This window comes from Crocodylus siamensis, chromosome 3 (assembly GCF_052110815.1).
Source record: "Crocodylus siamensis isolate JL-2025a chromosome 3, ASM5211081v1, whole genome shotgun sequence".
NCBI lineage: Eukaryota > Metazoa > Chordata > Crocodylia > Crocodylidae > Crocodylus > Crocodylus siamensis.
The window spans coordinates 222,764,829-222,785,327 of NC_143397.1; the positions used below are offsets into that span (position 1 = coordinate 222,764,829).

The 20,499-nt window shown below is 41.2% G+C and overlaps 1 protein-coding gene across 1 annotated transcript in view; it reads right to left on the minus strand.

The window, feature by feature from the left end:
• ANKRD46 (ankyrin repeat domain 46) overlaps positions 1-20,499 on the minus strand; it is a 30,831-nt gene that overhangs the window by 4,048 nt on the left and 6,284 nt on the right. Inside the window, exons 2-3 of the mRNA XM_090040440.1 lie at positions 8,098-8,440; positions 6,938-7,096 (exon numbers count right to left, since the gene is read on the minus strand). Of these exons, the coding sequence (XP_089896566.1) occupies positions 6,938-7,096; positions 8,098-8,408 (470 nt within the window). The 5' untranslated portion in view covers positions 8,409-8,440. The remainder of the gene's footprint in view (positions 1-6,937; positions 7,097-8,097; positions 8,441-20,499) is intronic.

A 20,499-nucleotide genomic window follows, 5' to 3' on the forward strand; every position in this document is an offset into this window, starting at 1 on the left:
ATCTCTTACTAATTAAGCACCAACTAGTTAATATCTAACTATTACAGAGGTTAAATAAAGGTCCAGTGCAATCTAAATAAAGAGGTCATATGTTCATAGTAAGAAAAGAGTTCTCACTGGTCTCAAGAAACCATCTGTGTTATTTTCCACTGAAATCAAATTAAAAGCAACCCTGATATGGCAACATGTGCCTGAATGAAAACTATTTTGGAAGAATTTGTGACAAATCCCAGATGCTTTTTTCCCTTCTTTTAACAAAAAACTTTAGTATTTTGATAGAATGATGGTCTTAACTCATTGTGCAGTTACAGTGACATGTCACGAGAGCAAAGGAAAATGTAAGATTCTCTACCCTAAAATATACTCTCTGCCCAGTGACAGCACAATGCGATGCATCACTTAGGGGTAAAGAAAAAAAGAGAAAATCTTAGCTGGGAATCTAGTTGTGTCCACTTCCCTTGGCAAAAGCAACTCTGTTTAGTGAGAAGGGGACAGTAAATTTAGCCAAAAAGGGAATGAAGACTTTTGCATTGCTTCCTAGAAGCCTCTCCTGTCAGTTTAAGAGCAAAGCTCACTATCTCTATAGGGAACACCAAATATCCTTCTTTGGCTTCATGCATGGTGAGAGACAGGGAACAAAAGTGGGAATGCTGCACAGACCATCCTTAGAATCAAAAAATAATTTCAGAAGGTAGAAGTGAAACTAGAGAAACCAGAAAAACCAACCCCATTAGAGATGACCATTTTACTATTAAAACCACACACATCAAATGGATTCTCTTGCTTTTTCTTTTATCTGCATCTTTAATAACCATTATTATCATTATGATGATGATTATTATTCAGCATTATCTTAAAGAAAGGTGTTTCAGACATTTTATAGTAGTTCACAAACAAGTTGGGGAATATGCTGTTTGTATATCTGCATTTCCAGAAAGCAAGCTACTAATCAAACAACATAGCATTATCGAAGAGAAGATAAGTTAAATTAAGTTACAAACTGTAAGGGTCACTGTCAGATCAAAAATTATAGCTGAATCCTGTCCCTATTAAAATTAATGGTAAAACTCCCAATGGCTTCAAAAGCGCTTAGGCAGAAGGGGTGAAAACTGTGTCACAAAATATTTGAGATCCTAAAAATTTGGCACGACTCAATGAAAGGCTGTACATTTATTTGGATATGAATGAACCCTGGATATTCTAAGTTAACACTAATATTTTTGTAAAATAATGCTAAATATTAAAGTCCATTAACTGTGCTCTAGGTTTTAAATCGATCTCTATTAGGAATTAGGGGACACCTATTTTGGAGGAAAAGTTATACCATATTTGCCTACTATAAGGTTTCTTGGACCTTTCTTATGAGGCATTTGGTCCCAGTCATTCATGCTCACTAGATTAAAAAGACCAGTCTTTGGATCCAGTGCATCACTGCATGCGTCTCCTATGTAAGCGTGGAAGATACTTTAAAGAACCAATTTAACATTTCGTCATTTATTCTACTTGTTCAATTTTCACATTTTTCATTGTCTAAGTTGAGAGAAAGGCTAGCCAAGTTCACTCTTGGTTATAGTCAAGGTCCTATACTTTCTAAAGCAAATACATGGATTCTAATTTTCCAACAAGATTTCTCATCTCTGGTGATGACATGGTGCTATATTAGGCCATTTAAAAATGTAAAATATAAAGGAATATAAAACAAAACAAATAAATATAAAACAACCTCCTGCATCATATCTAGTCCTCAGCTGTTACAGGCTACCACATCAAATTCAACCCTTCATAAATGTTTCAAGCTCCATTTTGAAATCAACTATGCATTTTGCCCTACTCCTGCTGGAAAGCTATTTCAGAACCCCACTGCTCCAGTGGTTTGACTTTTTTTTTCAAAAGGCAAGGGTCTCTTAGGGTGATATCTTTTATTGGTCCAATTATGTAGTTGAGATAAAGTTAGACCAGGCTTCGAGATGACCCGATGAAGAATGTCTTCCATTTGAAAGCTTGTCTAATTCTATACCAACTACACAGTTGGTCCAATAAAAGATATCAAAGAAATCCTTGCCTCCTGCATAATTTCTGTACCACTGTGGCTACAACATCACTATTAGATGTTAGATTTTTTTTTCTTCAAATTTTAGCCTGTATTTCTTAATGGGCAATTTAAACCCATTTGTCCTTGTGCCAACATTGTTTTTAACTTAAATAGCTAGCTATCTTTTCCTCCTTTGATGGTTTATTCCTCTCACGTATTTAGAAAAAGCATATCACATCCCATCTGACACTTCATTTTGCTTGACTAAACATGCCAAACTCTTTTAGCTTCTTCTTGTAAGACACTCTCCATTCCTCTGATCATCCTAGTAACCCTTTTCTCTGCATCTGTTCCAGTTTGAATACGTTTCCTGAATATGGATGACCAGAATAGTGCACACTATTCCTAAAGCAGTCTTGTTAGTGTCTTTTACAATAGCATGAATACTTCCCTTATCTCTGTTGGAAATGCATTCAATATCTTAATCAGGCAAGGTATTTGCCTTTTTCAGAGCTGCCTCATATTGGTGGCTTTATGACTAAAACTTTCTCTTCTTCTGTCACTTTCAATTGATGCCTTCTCCTTTCACTGCCAGAGAATTTAAGAGTGCAAAATAGATGGTGGTTAGAACATGCAGACGCGAAAGACATGCATCAGACCCAGCATGACTTCAGAGGCCTCTTTGAAACTGAACTGCTCGGCAGACAAAGTCCATCTGTTTTACGGTAAATAACACTTCATGGAGCTAGAAGCTGTACTGGTAAGATGGGAGGAGCTCTTCACGACCTTGGTAAGTCAAACCAGAGATGTTGATCAACATCTCCCGAACAGAGACGCTCAGCACTCAACTACCGACTCACTACAGATCCACCTCTCGAAGTGGAAAAAGAAGTCACCCAGTTGTTGTCACAAAATCCTGAAGGAAGATGTTATACCCAGTGAAATCCATATGAAAGGTGGCCCTTCACTGCTACCTTGGCTGCATTAGTTGCTAGTTAAATGTGGCAAGCTAAGGATATCCCACAAAACATCAAAAACTTCAGGAAAAAGCCTTGTAAATGCAGGTTCATTTGCCATAACTGCCAAGGGATCATCCATTTTACTGCTGTTGGTAAGACTGTAGTCCATATAATTTTGAATCAACTCTGCCTTTATCTGGTAGCTTCTGCCATGGCAGATCAAAAATTGATGTGATACTTACAATGGAGGCAGCTGCTGGAAAAATGCAAAGGGCAACATGTAGTTCTACATGCCATTCATAGACTTAGTGAAAGTTTTTGACTATGTCCCTTGAACTAGATTGTAGGACAATGTCAATACTTGCTAGGATAAACCTTGCAGCTGTCTGTTGGCTTCACAAGGGGACGCCAGTGTGCATCTTCACTGGTGGTCTACAAACCTCTCCTCTTTGACATCACAACTGGTGTTAGACAGGGCTGCACACTGGCTTATGTCGTCTTCACTCTCTACCTTACGTTCATCCTCCATAATACATTTGACCATATCCCATCCCCTGACTTCAGAGTATGGTACAGATTAGCTAGCAGGCTAATTACACTCCAAGCTAGCACAGTGTAGTAATTGATGAGTTTCTGTAGACTGATGATGTTGAATTTACAAGTCAAGCTGAGTGGGCCTTTAGTGCACTAGCCTCAATGATCACTAATGACAACCTCAGTCTTTCACTATATGGGAAGTGCAGTGTCTGTAGATGGATTACCTAATACAGATGAGGGTTGCAAGTACTTCTGGTACCTTTAGCAGCTTTAAGTCTCATACAAGGAAATAAAAGGGTTTCTTGGTGACAAGATGTCAGTCTGTTGTCCTCTTTTTGTGTCTTACACCACATTTGACTACTTTGTTACACATGCTTGGCTTCAAGTAGTAGGCAAAGCAGGTGTTGCATAGTCCGAGGCTCTGTGCCAGTCAGAGGTTGTTGAACCAAAGGTATAGCCCCACTTGTTCATTAGTTCCTCGGTGTGTACATAGACAGTTGAGATATTTCCACCTTTGCCATGGTTCATCAGCCCCTGGTGATAAGGACTCAGCCGCTGGAGTGTCCATTTTTTTTACTGTCAAGTATTTCCTTCAGCTTCTCGTTCCACATCTGTAGCTGTGTCTCCTTGGGTGTGGCATCGAAGGTTGGGTGCTGGTGAGGAAACTCCTGCATGACTTCAGACATGTGTGTGCTGTGGTGTGGTAGTACAGAAGGTGTCTCACATCTTCTGTTTGTCTTGACTGTTCCACCCTGCTGGCCAATGCTCTTTTGATGTCAGGTGAAGTGACGCCAGCCAGCAGGTACAAACTGTTTAGCTAGTAGGCTTCAGATATTCTGTGATGTATCGGAAGTGACCATTCAGAATGGGGTCAAGGTGGTTAATATATGCATATGGGGCATGCATACTCAGCAGAGAAGCTGAGGACCAGAGCAGTGTTTCAGGTGGTTAAAGGGGTTGCTCCCCATTTTGAGCTGGTGAGCTTATACAGAATGCTGCTAAACGTGCTCACCTTTGCTTTTGTCTTCATGATGCGTTCTTTGTTCGACTGAGGGTGACTCCAAGGTAAACTGGATTTGGATGGTGGGAAAGTGGGATCCTGGGCCATGTAACATTGAGCTGGTGGTTGATCTCATGGTTTTTCAGATGGAAGGCATCGCTGGGTTGGCTCAATGTAGCATGAAGTTAGGACAACGAGTATCTTACTTACAGATATTTCAACATGGTCAGAGATAGTGTTTTGGGGTGTTATGCATAGGTCATCTACACAGATTAAACCTTTTGTTTCCAAATTGATTTGCCGGTCATTCATATACATGTTATATAATAGCGGTGCAAGTCTGCTTCCTTGAGGAAGGCCATTAATATGTGCACCTCCTGGGTTACATGGAGGTCCTGTAATTTGGCTAGGAACCTACATAAGTGGTCAGACCTGGCTGACTGCTCTTCCCAGAAGATGCCTGGATAAGGTCACCCATGATGACGTCCCTTGACTTGACTGCCTCCATGAGCTGATCACAGAATTCCCAGTCCAGCTCTTCCCCCTGCTTAGGTGGCCTGTAGTAGACCCCCACTGTTAGGTCGCTTTCCCCCCTGGCCACCTTGTATGCTGACCCAGAGCACCTCAGTCTGCCCTACCTCAGTGATTTGGCTTCTTTCAAAACCGTCCTCAGTATGTTGAGTTAGATTGAGCAGTTGGCTCGTTTTTGATTTTCCAGAGTGACATATGGGGCAAGTCAGTTCAGCATTAGTCATTTGTACAATTTGTACATGTAACATAGCAGAGAGGTAGGTCTAAAGCTCTTTGGGTCAGATGCATCTTTCTCTGGCTTTAAAAACACTACTATAGGGGCCATAGCAGAAGTGTTCACATTGTGACCCCATCAGTTAATACCTAGTAATACCTGAAAATTCTGCTAATACCCCAAACCATGATGTCAATCTTTAAAAGAGTGGATTTCAACCATTTCAGACTCAAGGGACTCTCTCAAAAATGCTAGGTCTTCACTTACCACTCATTTTTTAACTATGAAAAAATAATATGGCAATTTTGATGCAAAGAACTCAGAAAGACTGCACAGGGTGATCATGTTTTGACATTATGTGTTTGTATTTGAAACGTCTGGATTTATCTTGTGAATCCTGTATAGGTGTTTGCACACCTAACTGTGCTAGTATTGCACAGTACACTGAAGCACCCTTAAAAGAATTTTGTGGCACCCTGGTGGAGAATCACTGTTATAAAGCAACAGCATTACCCTGCCTCCATTCTGGTTGTGAAACTTTAACCATGCTGCAAACTGTACATCTGATCTTTGGAGAGATTCCATCAATAGCATCTGAGACTAATTTTGGGACAGGGGCCCAATAAAGAGGAATGACTCAGCACCAGTTCACTGTATAGCAAGTGTCCACAGGCTAATTTCCTTTGCTGCTCACTTCTCCTCTCATTTTGTGTTGGCTTATTCTTAATATTCTTTTCTGAACAGTGTCCACCCAGTAAAATCTGGAACACTTCCCTGAATTTTTTTCTCCTTGCTTCCAGATTAAGTCAAGAAGGTGTAAAGAACAAAAAAAATTCCCAGTCTCTTTTATAGTCAACACTCTGAGCTTTTCAAGTCCAGCTGACTTCATTAACTAGTTATTAAACATGATTTTACTTTCCCTGCAGATTTTCAGTGCACCACATTACTATATTTTTATACTAGCAACTCATAACTTCCTTGTAAAAAGTGTTAGATTTCACACGGGTGGAGCTTTGTCAACAGAGGAGGGAACAGGTGGGGCTTTAGTTACCTAGGAAAGTATAAGACTAATCAAATTTGTGGAATTAACAGATTAGCTGGATGATTTAGTAACAAAAATAAGCAGTAAAATAATCAAGGGCAACAAAAGTTATTTTAAGTATAACCATTCAGTTGCAGAATAAACCTGTCAGAGATTAAAAGCAAAGAATCCATTCTTATCCTTGAGAACTATGGTTCAGGGTCCCTACAGGCTTCTAGAAAACAACTCTTCATTATTTTGTACTTGATGTTAGAAACTTCTGGGTGAGTTCCCAGCCTCCACTCCCATCCCCTTTTAACCACAACCTGGAAGCTTATTCCTTTGGGACTGTTTATGACCAGGTGCAGTGAATTTCACAAGTAAAATGGAACAATGAGCACTGTAATGTGAAATTTAGCTTCTTCCACTGGAAATGCCAAAATTACATTAAAAAAAAATCTGAATATTATGAAAGGTATTCTTTTTGACAGATCCAAAGCCAGAGGCCAAATTAACCTTGTCTGCTGCAAGGAACAAACAAACCAGCCAACTTAGACAGCAATCTGAAAAACAGATCTACCACAAATATTTTATAGTTGTACCATTAGTTTTTCTAGCAAATATCTTCGTGCATTGTAAATACCTTTCACTTTCAGCAGTCTGCATAGTTTCCAGTTTAGAGTGAGTGCCTCTGTTAAAACCTTTCACTTCTTGCTCCTCCAAAGACTCCAGCAATCGAATGACATCTTTATTTACGCCTCTTCGTTTTGCCAGAACAAGTGGTGTTGCACCTTGATGGTTGCTAATATAATGCAAGAGATATTGCATGATTACTACAGAGAATTAAGCTCATCAGAGCTCCTAATTTCAGACTGGTCTCATGACATTAGGCAATACATGAAACACAGGATGGGTGGATCCTGCTACCACTATCTTAAAAAAATACAGAGGTGGATTACTTTTGTTATCTTTGGATTAAGAATGGTCAGCAAACAGATGTTTGCAATAAAAACAGGCAATGATCCTGGCTAGCCAATATTCTGCTACGAGATCACAGGAGCTACATTAGACAAGCATGAACAAAAGTCCCAAGGGGCATTTACTAATGTCTACCATTTTTCCTCTACTGGGATGTAAGTGCAGAAAAACAAAATAGCCCTGGTTAATTCTAACTGTATTTAATAAAACAGTTAGCTAGTTAGTTCTCTAAGTGCCTGTGTTAAAGCACTGGTATCTGACAGCTGCTAGAAGCTAAGAAACAATATACAATATTTAAAAGGAGGACTGAAACACAGGCATTGAGGGAGGGTGCAAGCCCTGAACAGCAACACTGTCTACCAAAGAGTATGGTGAAAAAACTAGGGCACATATTTACTGTATTTCCTTTGCTCTTTACAGTGGAGAAATTAAAGCATCAGGACCAGGGTACATAAAACTGTAAAATAAATAAATAGCAGTCAATGTGAAATTGTTGTGTGGTGCCACACACCCCCAACCTGCCTGGCTGGCCAAACCAGCCATCAGCTAATGAGAAGCAACGCCTGTGCAAAACCTATCCAAGACCTGTTGCTTGTATTTGTCTTTCACAATGCATATGATCAACAAAAGTGGGCCCATTTTATTGTTCTTGTCCAGTTTTTATTTACAGCTGACATTTTAAAACCTCCCAAAAACAACTGCACTGAATATAACACTACAGCAGTTATATCAGGCACCAAATTTGTACTAAATAATTTGGAGAGAAGGCATTAATACACTAGCAAGAAAGATCTGGTCTCTGAAAAAATGCGACAGCAAACTTACCAAATGTCAATTTTGAGTCCATTAGAAACTAGGAATTGAATGGTGTCCACATGCCCACACAGATGAAGGGCTGTGTTACCCTGATAATCAGTGGCCAAGAGGTCAGCACCAAATTTGTGCAAGAGCTGACAGATGTCTACATTTCCTCTGGCTGCTGCAAGGTGGAGCCCAGTTCGGCCACGACTGTCACGAATATTTGGGTCAAAGCCACTTTCTAACAGTCGCTTGGAATAGTTAAAGTCTCCATCAATACAGGCCTGCAGCAGGGGCACATTGGTCTGGGAAGAATCGTTTACAAAAACGTAGGACATTGCTCTGTTTGTAGCTGGTGTGTGAAGCAAGCCTGTTGGTAAAATAAGAAGAGATGATGGTGAAGCCACATACATAAATGCAATGCAGACTTCTAACAAATCACTGAATCTCTCAATTAAGAATGCAAACTTCTTAGGAATATAAGCTCTAAAATCCTTATGCCTAACATATGAATTTAATATGCTGCATTCTTTTCTGGTACATGGATAATGCTCCTTTTAATCCTGTTCACATCTGCAGGAACAGAACAGAAGAGCCTTGTTACTTCTGAGGACTGCTCTAAAGCACTACCATGAATGCAAGGCAGAAAGTAAACCCCACCTAGAAAGAGATCACACACTGTACTTCTCAGTATCAAAAAGGAACTTTGTTATATCCCAGCTGTGGGTTAATTCCAGAAAGGAAGAGGCATGGGGGTTGGAGGGAGGAAGAGTCACCTTTTTATAATTCAGGAACCTAGAATTGAACACACATATTGGGCTCTGCCAGTGTAAAACATCTAGCAGCACCAATTAATAATGAAGCCACTTAAATGAGATTTCCTTATTCTTTAATCTGTTCCTTCTTTACATTTGAACTTCAGTACACAGTAGCAGACAACTGCTGGAAAATGCATCATTATTGTGAGTACTACATCCTTTGTGCCACAGGAGATTACACTTTTCAACCATCTCTGTGCGTGGTGTTTTGCTCGCAGCAGCAGAGACCACAGGAAATAGGATGTGAAATTCCATGAAAGAAAAAGTGAAAAAAACCGTTACAATCGGGGTAGCCAACCTCTACCACACATGCCAGAAGTGGCACAGGTGGCCTCTGCATGGCACGCAACAGATCAGGAAAGGGGTAAGCAGCATGGTGGCAGGTAGGGCAGGGAGTAAAAAGCAGAGCAAAAAGGGAGCAGAGAACAGAGCAGCAGGTCAGGCAGGGGAAGGGGACTGGAGTGGCACTTGGAGAGGGCACAGGGCTTAACCTGTAGCATGCCCCTCACTATGTTAAACAGATGTAAGGAGGACCATAATAACTCAGAAGGGGGACTAGAGCATGTGGGATGCTATTATTGCACTAGAACCTGCTCTAGCACAGCTAAGCAGTAGTTATTAAACATGTGATTAAGTGCTCAGCTGGACCAGGGCCTAAGAGTGGAAGGCAAGGGCTGGCTGCACCATAGATTACTTGATTATTATTTGATGAGCTATAATTCAACTGACTGATTAGATATAATAGCTTTGTGGATGAAACAAATTTTTAAGATGGATTTGGATAGGGAGAAGATAACGTTCAGAAAGATCAATTAAATGGTTTCACAGACAGAGGACAGCCATGAAAAGGACGTGAAGATAAAAATGGGAGAAGAGGAAAAGAATGATTATGCAGGAGGTCGTGCTGCTCCAAAGCATGTGAAAGGAGCAGATAAGATGTTAAGAGGCCCTAGAGGTGGGACTTCTCATGGAAGTCTATGTAGGACCTTGACCAGCAAGTCAAATTAATGTTGAAATCAATGAGTACCCAGTAACCAGATCTGAATACAGTCACGATGTCCGCCAAATTATTTCAGCAGATGGATACTGAATAGACTGCAGTGAAGGGGAGGGGAGAATTAAGACACTATTTAAGGCAATGGACCTGAAAGATGACAAAAACTTAGGACTAGAGTTTTGCAGACAGGAATGAAGAGGAAATTATGGATCCTGAACACCTGGCACTCCATGATCATGATTTTTCTAGCATATTTTAACCAGTGTTATGATTAACCATCTGACCCTTTAGTACCATACTGAAGAATTTTAATTTTCCTGTCCATATAAGGTATCCGCTCATCCTAGTGTGCTCATTTAACTAGAAAAATGGAAATATGGCCAAAGAATTAGATTTATGACCTCTTCTGTTTTCTGGGAACTTACAGTGTTCATAGTTTATAGCTCTTCTCTAGTGCTTTAAATTAATCATTCTGAAATACCCACTCCAAATACTCAGGTGTCAATTTGCACATGCTGGTCTGATTAAGAGACTAATATTTTAGAGTGTTTACATTAACTAGTCTTATTTAAGCCTCACTAGGCTGCATTTATTATCTGGATAAATTCCACTACCAACAACTGCTTCAACATTGATTTGTCAAGGCAAGAGACAAAACTTCCTTTTCCTACTGCATATTTGGAAGATGGAGAGGTAAGGAAATAACTTTCTGCTCTGAATAGTTACATAAAGAATGACTTAATAAGTCAGCACCTATGCAGAATACATTCCTTTAGTCTGCAAGGACTATTTATGTACAGGATGATTTATTGCCTATTTCAAGCACTCTTTTCCAAAACCATCTCCAATAACAGAAGGCTAGTTCACTGGGGGGCCAAAAGCAGTTCAAACATTAGCAATGCCCTCTAGGACCCCAACTGCTTCCTTTTCATACAAATATGCCAGTGCAATTGAAGGAAAGCAGAATTTACCAGCTATTTCCACTTGAAATTCAACAAACATTCTGGTGGGTTGCAGGGCTAGAATTCTAACTCACAGCAATCTGCAATTTCATGACAATTTCCCATCCAGGAGGCAGTCTACGTTTTCTTGCCTGTTTCTCTTCCAGAATTTAAATGACTTAATTGTATCTTCTTCAGTTCTACTAGTCCTAACCTTCCCCACAAACTGTCAGGCCCAATTTCCAAAGAACTCATTACAGTATTGCACAAGATCCTAAAGTAGGATCATAAATTGCTTTAATATTGTCAGCTATCAAACATACCAACAGTGTAAAATCCCAGTTATTTTTAAGAAAACAGATCTTGCCTTCAGTGGCTGCAGGACACCACTGGGATTTTTAAGCTTGCTTAATAAAATAAATGTCTTCTGGTGCCAGCACAAATCTATAACAAGGCGAATATTCTATTAGAACAGTACAGTACTTCCTGAAATAGAGTAGTGAGTACTGGAAAATGTGGGGTTGTTTATAAGTCTGGTAAAGTGTTCTCCACTTTCATGCATACCTACTGGAACATAAATTAAGGACCAAAAAGAACTTTAAGACTCTTATAAAGGTGGGGGGGCATAGAAGCAGCTGTTTATCATGGAGCAGGATTGCCAGGGACCTACTTTAAAACTGATGATAATTAGGACCTGGCAAAGAATTGTTAATTAATAAGCAAGAAAATTAGAGAAAACAAGTGTTCCACAATAATTAAGTAACATTAAAAAGGCAAAAATAAATCCCACCTACCAATGCTTGAGGATTATGAACTAAGCAACTGTTACATTGCAGCTCACAAAATATACTCCCACTATTCCATCTGGTCTGAATAATCTTTGTTACTAATGATATTCTGCAAACTTAATTCTCTATTAAGCTACCTGACTTGTGCCAGATACAACCCAATTACAAAGAAGAAATAATCCCTCTCAAAGTATCAGTAAACTGAGTGAGGCCACCCTCTAATATCAGAATTTTAAATAAATAAATAAATATAGAAATAAATAAATACATTCCCCCATTGAACAGAATTTGGTTCGGCAACATATCTACCAACCAAAATTCTGGAAAAATTATAAAATGGTTTGTTTCCTTAGACACCCTTAAATAAACAAACTCTGGATTTAGCACTCACCTCAGAATTTGCAACCTTATCCATGATGTGTCAAAAAAGTCTAATTTGTGCAGAACTGGTCATTTAATTATGTCAGAAAAAATCCTTACTAATCATTCGCCTTAAATGGTTTCAGAACAGGGCTGCTAAACCAACACTTTTTTTGTTTAACTGACAATTTGCAAACTTTTTACCAGCAACCAAACTTTTTACTGACATGTTTTCACTGTCAGTAAAAAAAAATTCTTGGGTTGGCAACCCCCTCTATAGCAATGGTTTTACACAATTTTGAAACCATACCCTGACACCCCCAATTGTACCTCGCTTGCACCATGCTGCTCCCTAGCTCACCACCAGCCTTAATCCTGCCGGTTCCATCCATCATGTCCCAGAATAAACCCTCACCCTCTACCTCTCCCCACATCACCCTGGCCCATGGTTCCACCTGTCTTGCCCACCCTAGGGCTGGTGGGCCCTGTATATAGTACGTTCAAAGTGAGCACTGAGCAGGCAGGCATACAGTGGCAACAATTGTTAGAGTGAGCTACAGAGGCTCTAGTGGGCCAGAAAGCCCTGACAGACAGACAGTCACTTGAGGGCTCTGAACAGCCACCCATTTAAGATACCAGGTAATGCTGCTCTACAATCTATGTCCAAACACATTTGCATCTAGTTTTATTCACACAGATTCTGAAATGAACTCAGTCTTACAGACAGCTCAATTTTTATTATGGATAGGCATTTTTAGAGTTTGGATTTTTATTTTTGGGGGGGTGGGGGGTAGTTTTTGTTTTGTTTTTTTACAGACCATCAGTAAATTTATGGACGGTCAGAAACCTTGTTTTAGAAAAATGAATTTGATGGCAGCTCTAAATCTAACATAAAAACAGAGTCATCTAACTAAAAACCACCTGCTCAAAACATTGGCACCTGATCATGGTGTGACGGGACTGGTGTGATGTCCATATGACCAGAGCTATGACCAGCACAGATGACTGCTACATAGACATTGTTTGATAAGTTCCACTATGTCCATTCATATCACCCCAAAATGATAAGAACAGAAGCAGCAACCAAGGAACAGGTTCAACACTGAGTGCTTGAAAGACTCTGATAAAAACAATAATTTCCAGCAATGCCTCAGTGAGAAACTCTGACCTCCCAGATGATCTTGAAACTACTGAGAGACACTACTGGGAGAGCCTCAAGAACGGCATCAATAAGGTGTGTGAAGAATCTCTAGGCTTCTGCACAAAAGAAACATCAGGACTGATTCAATGAGAATGATAAGGAAATTCAAGCTCTTACTGACAGAAAAAAGAGAGCTTCCAAAGTTTGGCAGAATACCATCAACTCCAAACAGAAGCAAGACACTAATTACCACATTGAAGGGAAGATATGGGAAAATTTGAGAGCTAAAGAACAGGCAGTACTATACAGCACCTTTAAAAGGTCTTCATGGTTGAATATCATTGCTATAAAGCATCCCCCTACCTCACTGATGTTCATGAACTGAGACTATGCTACAAATTTCACATCTAAATCTTTGGAGAGGTTCCATCAATAGCATCTGAGGCTAACTTCTGGGATGGGTAGCCCAATAAAGAGGTACAATGTAGTACTGGCTCATCATAAAGCAAAGGAGATTCAAAAGCTTGCTGATAACCACGACATGCATAATTTCTTTAGGGCAACCAAAGTTTTTATGGGCCAAACATACAAGAAACTCACGCTGAGGTTCAAGGATGGCCTACTCTTTAAAGACAGTTCCACCATCAACACATGGTAAAAGGATCGTGTTCAAGAGTTCCTGAACTAAGATTCTGATGCTGAAGACAAAATACCATCAAAGCCATTCCACAACACTTCATAAAGGACTACCTTGCAGATCCACCAACTTGTCAAGAGGTCTTGAAAGCCATTAAGCAGATAAAGCAAGGCACGTGGTCCTGACACAATACCAGCTGAAATTTATAGGCAAGCTGGAAAAAAAATCTGTCCGACTAGATGCTACTATTATGAAAATCTAGAAGCATAAACAGATTCCCAGTGACTTGGGATACCAGAATCATTACCATATTCAAGAAAGGAGATAGGTTAGACTGCAACAATTATTGTAGTATTGCACTCCTGTCCAGAGCTAGGAAAATCTGTGCCCACATTCTCCTCACTAGACTTACTTTCCTCACTAAGGAGCTCTACCCAAGTCCCAGTGTGGTTCCAGACCACTCAGAAGTATAACAGATATGATCTATGTTGCTAGAAAGCTACAGAAGAAGTTCCACATGCAAGACTGAGATATTCATATGGCCTTTGTTGAACTGACTAAAGCCTACGATTCAATCAACAGAGACACCCTAAGGAAGATGCTAATGAGATCTGGATACCTACCAAATTTTGTTACCATTATTAGACTTCTTCATGATAACATAGATTTCTAGAGTCAGAAGAGATCTGGTAGATCATTGGGTCCGACCCCCTGCTCCAGGCAGGAAAGAGCTCTGGGATTAGGTAACCCCAGCTAGATGCCTGTCTAATCTCCTCCTGAAAACCTCTAGGGTAGGGGAAAGCATCACCTCCCTTGGAAGCCCATTCCATATTTTGGCAACCCTTACCATAAAGAATTTCTTCCTTACGTACAATCTAAACCTGTTCTCCTTCAGTTTGTGGCCATTATTCCTGGTAACCCGGGAGAGAAGCCCTGGTAAACACAGTGCCTCTATTCCCTGCTGCCCCCCTGCCCCCGATGAGTTTGTAGGCAGCTACAAGATTGCCTCTCAGCCTTCTCTTGCTGAGGCTGAAGAGATTCAGATCCCTCAGTCTGTCTTCAAAGGGTCTTGCCTGCAGGCCCTCAACCATACAAGTAGCAACATGAAATCAGTCATCCTAAGCCTAAGCAATGGCTCAGAAATGGATCCCATCACTATCAGAACTGGAGTCAAGCAAGGCTGTGTGCTTCCATGAACACTCTTTTCCATCTATATTTCAGCTATTCTGCATCTCATTGCTGATAGATCTGAAGTCAGCAACCAGGATCATATGAACAGGAATCTCTTTAATATCAACTGGTTACTTTCCAAATCCAAGATAGTCAACAACTTCAATACTGATTTTCAATACACTGACTATTGTGTCATGTGTGCCCACTCAGTTGAAGAGCTCCAGGTAGCTTGTGATTTCTTTTGGGCTGCATGTGAAATGCTGGGATTCACTGTCAACTTCACAAAAACCCAAATGCCTTACCAAACCACCCAAAACCAATGAGGGGCTCCTCTACTTGCTCCAATTCAAGGGCAATCCTTGGAGAACGTTAAGCATTACTCCTACCTGGGTAAACACATTTCCTAAAAAATAAATATAGACAAGGATATTCAACGCCAGATAAAATCCGCCAGTGCTGCCTTTGGACCTCTCCAAAACTGTATTTTCAATGATCATGACATCAGGACCCAAACCAAACTTCTCATCTAGCAATCTGTTGTCATCCCTACCCTGCTATATGGGTGTGAAACTTGGCCAGCATACTGGAAAAACCCTTGAAAGTTTTGGAATGTCACCACTAGCGATGTCTTTGGAAAATCCTCCATATCAATTGGAAGGACTGAAGAACAAACACGAGTGTTATGTCTGAAGCAAACACCACCAGCATTGACGCTATGTTTACATGGTACTAGCTCCACTGGAAAAAGCATGTCATAAAGATGCTTGACAAATGGCTCCCCAAACAGGTCCTGTACTTCCAATTCACCAATGGTCACCACTCTACAGGTGGGCACAAGAAGACACTCAAGGACACCTTGTTGGCCAGTCTGAAGAGATGAGATATTAACCACCTCCTGTGATCCCTGGCCAATACCTGGGATCAATACCCGAGAGACTCAAGCAATGACTTGTGCTCAGTGGTGCCATGATATACAACAAGCCATCAATCATTCTGAGCAAACATTTCACTATGGAGACAGATAGATCAGAGAAACAAAGGAAAGCAGCTGCGACCCAACATCACCAGAATCTACTCCTTTGTCCCTGAACTATCAGCCACAGACTGACCTTCTCAGTCATCTACAGACTCATTGATGACTTCTCTTTTTACTGGAAGACAGTTATCCTTATATCAAGGGACTAATGACAATGTTTAGAATATGATATAGAGCAGAGGTTGTCAAGTGGGGGTATGCATACCCCCGGGGGTACTTGCGGAAGCCCTAGTGGGCAGGGACGGAGCGCTCCCACCCACCACCCCATGCCGTAGCCTCCCAGAAGCAGGGCCAGGGCCAGGGCAGTGGTGAAGATTTTCAGGAACAGACTGGGTTATAGACATATTTTGGAATAGTGAATCCTGCATCTGTGCAGGAGGCTGGACTGAATGACCTTTGAGATCCTTTCTGAAAGTGATGTTTTATATGCAGTCACATTTAAAGAGGAAAAAAAAGCAACCCCAAATACACCATATTTATATGTGCATACAAGATAAAAGCAACATTCAAAATATATACTTCTATCCATAAGAGGAAATACAAACACAGTCCTACAGGAAATGGTACCCCTTCCCCATTACTGTCGGATGGGAGTCCCACCAAAGTATTTAAAAGTAGAAACAATGCCAGCTCTCTCTCTCCCTTCTCCATGTGGAGGAGAAATTGCCTGGTTAGTTTACAGGATGTGCTTGTATGTGGATTTGTTTTTGTTTGTAGAAGTTACTGAGGAAGAGTTAAATGGAACAAACACGTTGCATATTCAGTCTGAAAATGGTAAACTCTACTGTAATTTTTGCTTGGGGAGCGGTCCATTGAACACATCTGGTTTCTCTGGCAGTTCTGTCTGCAGCACTAACAAGCCCTCCCCCTAGTGGATTACTACCAATACAAGACTGCGGGGGGAGAAGACCTCTCAGATGAGCAAAACCAATCCCGGAAAGCTTTTAGATACAGGAATCATAATAAGCAGCATTATATTTTCCTAAAAGAAAGCAAGCAGCACTTCCCCTCTTCTTGCCTTGAGTTATTTTATTAATAGTTCCAGTTTGCAAGGTGTCTCAGTCAGTCCTTATGAATCATCTCTTCTGTAATGCTTTCTAAGTCATTACAGATATGAGCTGGTGACAATGCAAAAGCAGCACTTTATGCTGTTGTTGGCATTCAGTGGGACACTTGTGCTCCTGTAAGTCATTCCCATCTTCCCTCATTGGCAATGCATGTGCATCTGCAGGGTTTACAGTTACATTATCTTGACTTCAGAAACAACCATAAATTGACAAAAATTTTGGGGCATAAAATAGTATCACCTGCTGCTGTAAGATGGGTATAGAGTCAAAGAGAAGTGAAGTGTCTTGCCCAATATAATGTAGATAGCAAGAGCCAGAAAAACTGTTTCCCAGTCTCACCTCCCAATCCAGTGCTTTATCTACAGATGTGGACAGAAGCAGCTTTTGAAATGTATCCATGCATAACAAGCCATACAACCCCTGTGGCACCATACAACCCCTGTGGCACCCCCTAGCTCCACTATTCCCTTCCCCTCCTCCAACAAGATATGGGGGGTGGAGAATCCCAACAGCACATGCTGGAGACCTCCTGTCACTGCTGGTGCCAAGGTCCCCAACCCCAATCCCCTGAAACTCTCCTCTCCCCATCTCACTGGAGAAGAGGTACACCCCAGGGCTGGAGTCACCAGGACTGCAGATTAGGACCCCACACCTAAACAGTCCGGCAGGTTACCAGCCTGTTCACATTGCTCACCCTCCCCTCCTCCCACCCTATGATGGGAGTGGAAGGATTCTGGAGGAACTATGGGTCCCCTGTCCCCAAGCACATGCAACAAGTGAAACACCTCAAAACAAGATCTAATTTCAAGAGGTACTATTCTGGAACATTTCAAAGGGCACATACATTTACACGCCTGGCTCCCTGAAGCATTTCAAAGGCATTTGAAACATTTACATTGTTAATTCTGTCCACACCCTGCTATACCACAATGCCTCCCAAAGTAACAAAATGATAGCACAGTGCAAAAAAGGATGGAAGGTCTTGTTACATTTGCCCTGTCCTTTAAATACTGTAAATTTTACCTAAACCAAAACTACTGATGAGGGCATTTCCAAACAACTCTCTTCAGCAACAATACTCAGATCAATCAGTTACACTAATTGCATTCTTTTGCTCGAATGTGTTTCAGGACAGTTTACTATATGATACCTTTAAAAAGCATTTCTGATTCTGGGCATTTTTTTTTCCATAAACAGGGACTAAGATAATGTAGTACTGAACAAACCTGTTCAAATTATATGGGGCCTTGATTCACTGTCATTGTGCTCTGAAGGAGCTAAATACTGTGACTGAAGGAGCTAAATACTTTAAACCCAATCTGGAAGCATAAACAATACATGTTGGCTAATGCTACCCATTCCAGTACTTCTGCTTTTACGGGAAGTTAGTGAAGTGCACACTTTACTGCTCAGAAACCCTTATGCAAATTCTCTGTCTCCAGTGGGATACTGCAGAAAGGGTTTCCAGAAATTCATCCACAGGAGTCATCAAGGTCACAAAAGTCAGTTTTGTTTAAAAGCTAAAATTATTTCCAGCTCTTGGTGCATTTCAACTTAAATTTACTGCTGATCCTGGAAGAACCTTATGGAAAAAGAGACAACTGATACTCATTGAGTGTGCATCAGGAAACAGTTCTTTAATAAGCAATTGCTCTTAAATTGCATAAGCTCTGGTTTTACGTGGATGAATGATGCCACCATGTGGTCTACTGAGTTCACATTCAGTTGTGACAAACTAGACATACTCTAATCATTTTTCTTTTGCTTTGCTCCTGATTTTCTTGGGGGGGGGAATTGGAAATAAGATTTTAAACTAATAGGATGATGAAACAAGAGTCATCAAAAGAAATCTTGAGAAAGTTAGTATAAATTACTGTAACTGCAACACACTATGAGATTGTTTTGAAGTATTCAGTTAAAAAAAGTGAGTGTATCATCCAGTGATAGAGAAAATTTAGAACCAAAATTCCTGTATCTTCATTTATGCCAAAGACAGTGGTCCTGACTAATCTGAGCCAATTCTGTTGAAATCACAGGTCTGGCCAGGTGTCTTAGAGGAACAGTCTATGTATAGCCTGTCATGGCCTCAATACCCTGCTGTTACCACACTGGAGACTCATTGTCCCTCTGTGACATAGAATTACAGTAAATAACAAGTACTAAGTCTGTGTAGTCTGGCAAACTAGGATGTACAGGTTACAAATCAGCCTAGCACAAACTCCATGCTATCATATTCCCTTCTTTTTTGTCTTTTACTATTTATAAAGTTCTGTCTAAGCTTAGGTCTCAATACTACAAAGGTTATGTTCCGATGTATATTTCCTTCTATGAACATCTGCACTAGGGTTTATTAGCTTACATATTTCTACGCTGAATCTCTTACCCATGAATTTAACCTTCCAAGTCCTCTTCATAAGGTTTCTGTGGTCTTGCTGGTATTTATTATAATAGCTAGGGAACAGACCCGGCTCATTTTAAGAAAGGAGTCTCTTGTGGTTCAGTGGTAGAATCCTTGTCTGCTGCACAGAAGACCTAGGTTTGATTCCTGGACACTTACACAACTACAGCCATAGAAGCACCAAATGTCCAGGTTCAGTCTAGCCATTGAATTGTCTCAGTGGCCTAAAGGGGGAATGGAAGGTCTGGGCAACCTCTGCTCCTTCAAAAACTCCTATCTAAGCATATATCAAAGGTCTGAGTAACCTTTCACACATGCACCATAATCTGGAAGGACTGACAGATGTGAAAATAAAGTTTAAGAGAATGCCAGCTCAACAAAATTTTAAATGTGAGCATTATTTGCAGTGTTGCATAATTCTTGTAGAAACTTTAAAATTATGCAAGAAAAACCTCAATGTTATGCAAAGTAATTCATGTATTTTGTATGATGGGGGGGGGAGAGAGGAACCTGTGAAGGTGTAGCAGGCTATGGGGGTGTGTACTGGGCTTGGACCCCAGGGAGGGGGGTTGCCTGCAGGGGGGTATGAAGCCTAGGGAGGGGGGACCCCTGTACACCCTGGCAGGATGGCCAATCTGGGCGGGGTCTCTGTGGAGCTGCCCCTGGCCCGAGGTGTGCCGCCTGCCCAAACATGGCCCTAGCAGCAGCAGCCATAGGCAGCCTGGGTTGGGGGCAGTTGCTCAGGACCAAACTTCCCTGCTTACTTGCTCAGCGGGTCCCAGGCAGTCCCAACCCAAGCAGCCTCACCACAGCCCAGTGTCGCTATCTCGGAACCCCTGGAGCTGCTGGCTCAGCTGCTTGGGGATCTGGATGGGGGTTTGTGGGTATGCCCCCCACACCTCCTCCTGCTGCAGCCACCTAGACCCTGCATCCTGCCAGGACCTGCACAGAGTCACTGCAGAGGAGCTGCCTGGCATCTTCGGGTCCTGCAACTTGGGCTCAGGACAAGTCAGGACCGTTGGGGAGCTCCAGCATGAGCTGCCTCCAGGGTCCCCACACATCCCTGGTCCGAG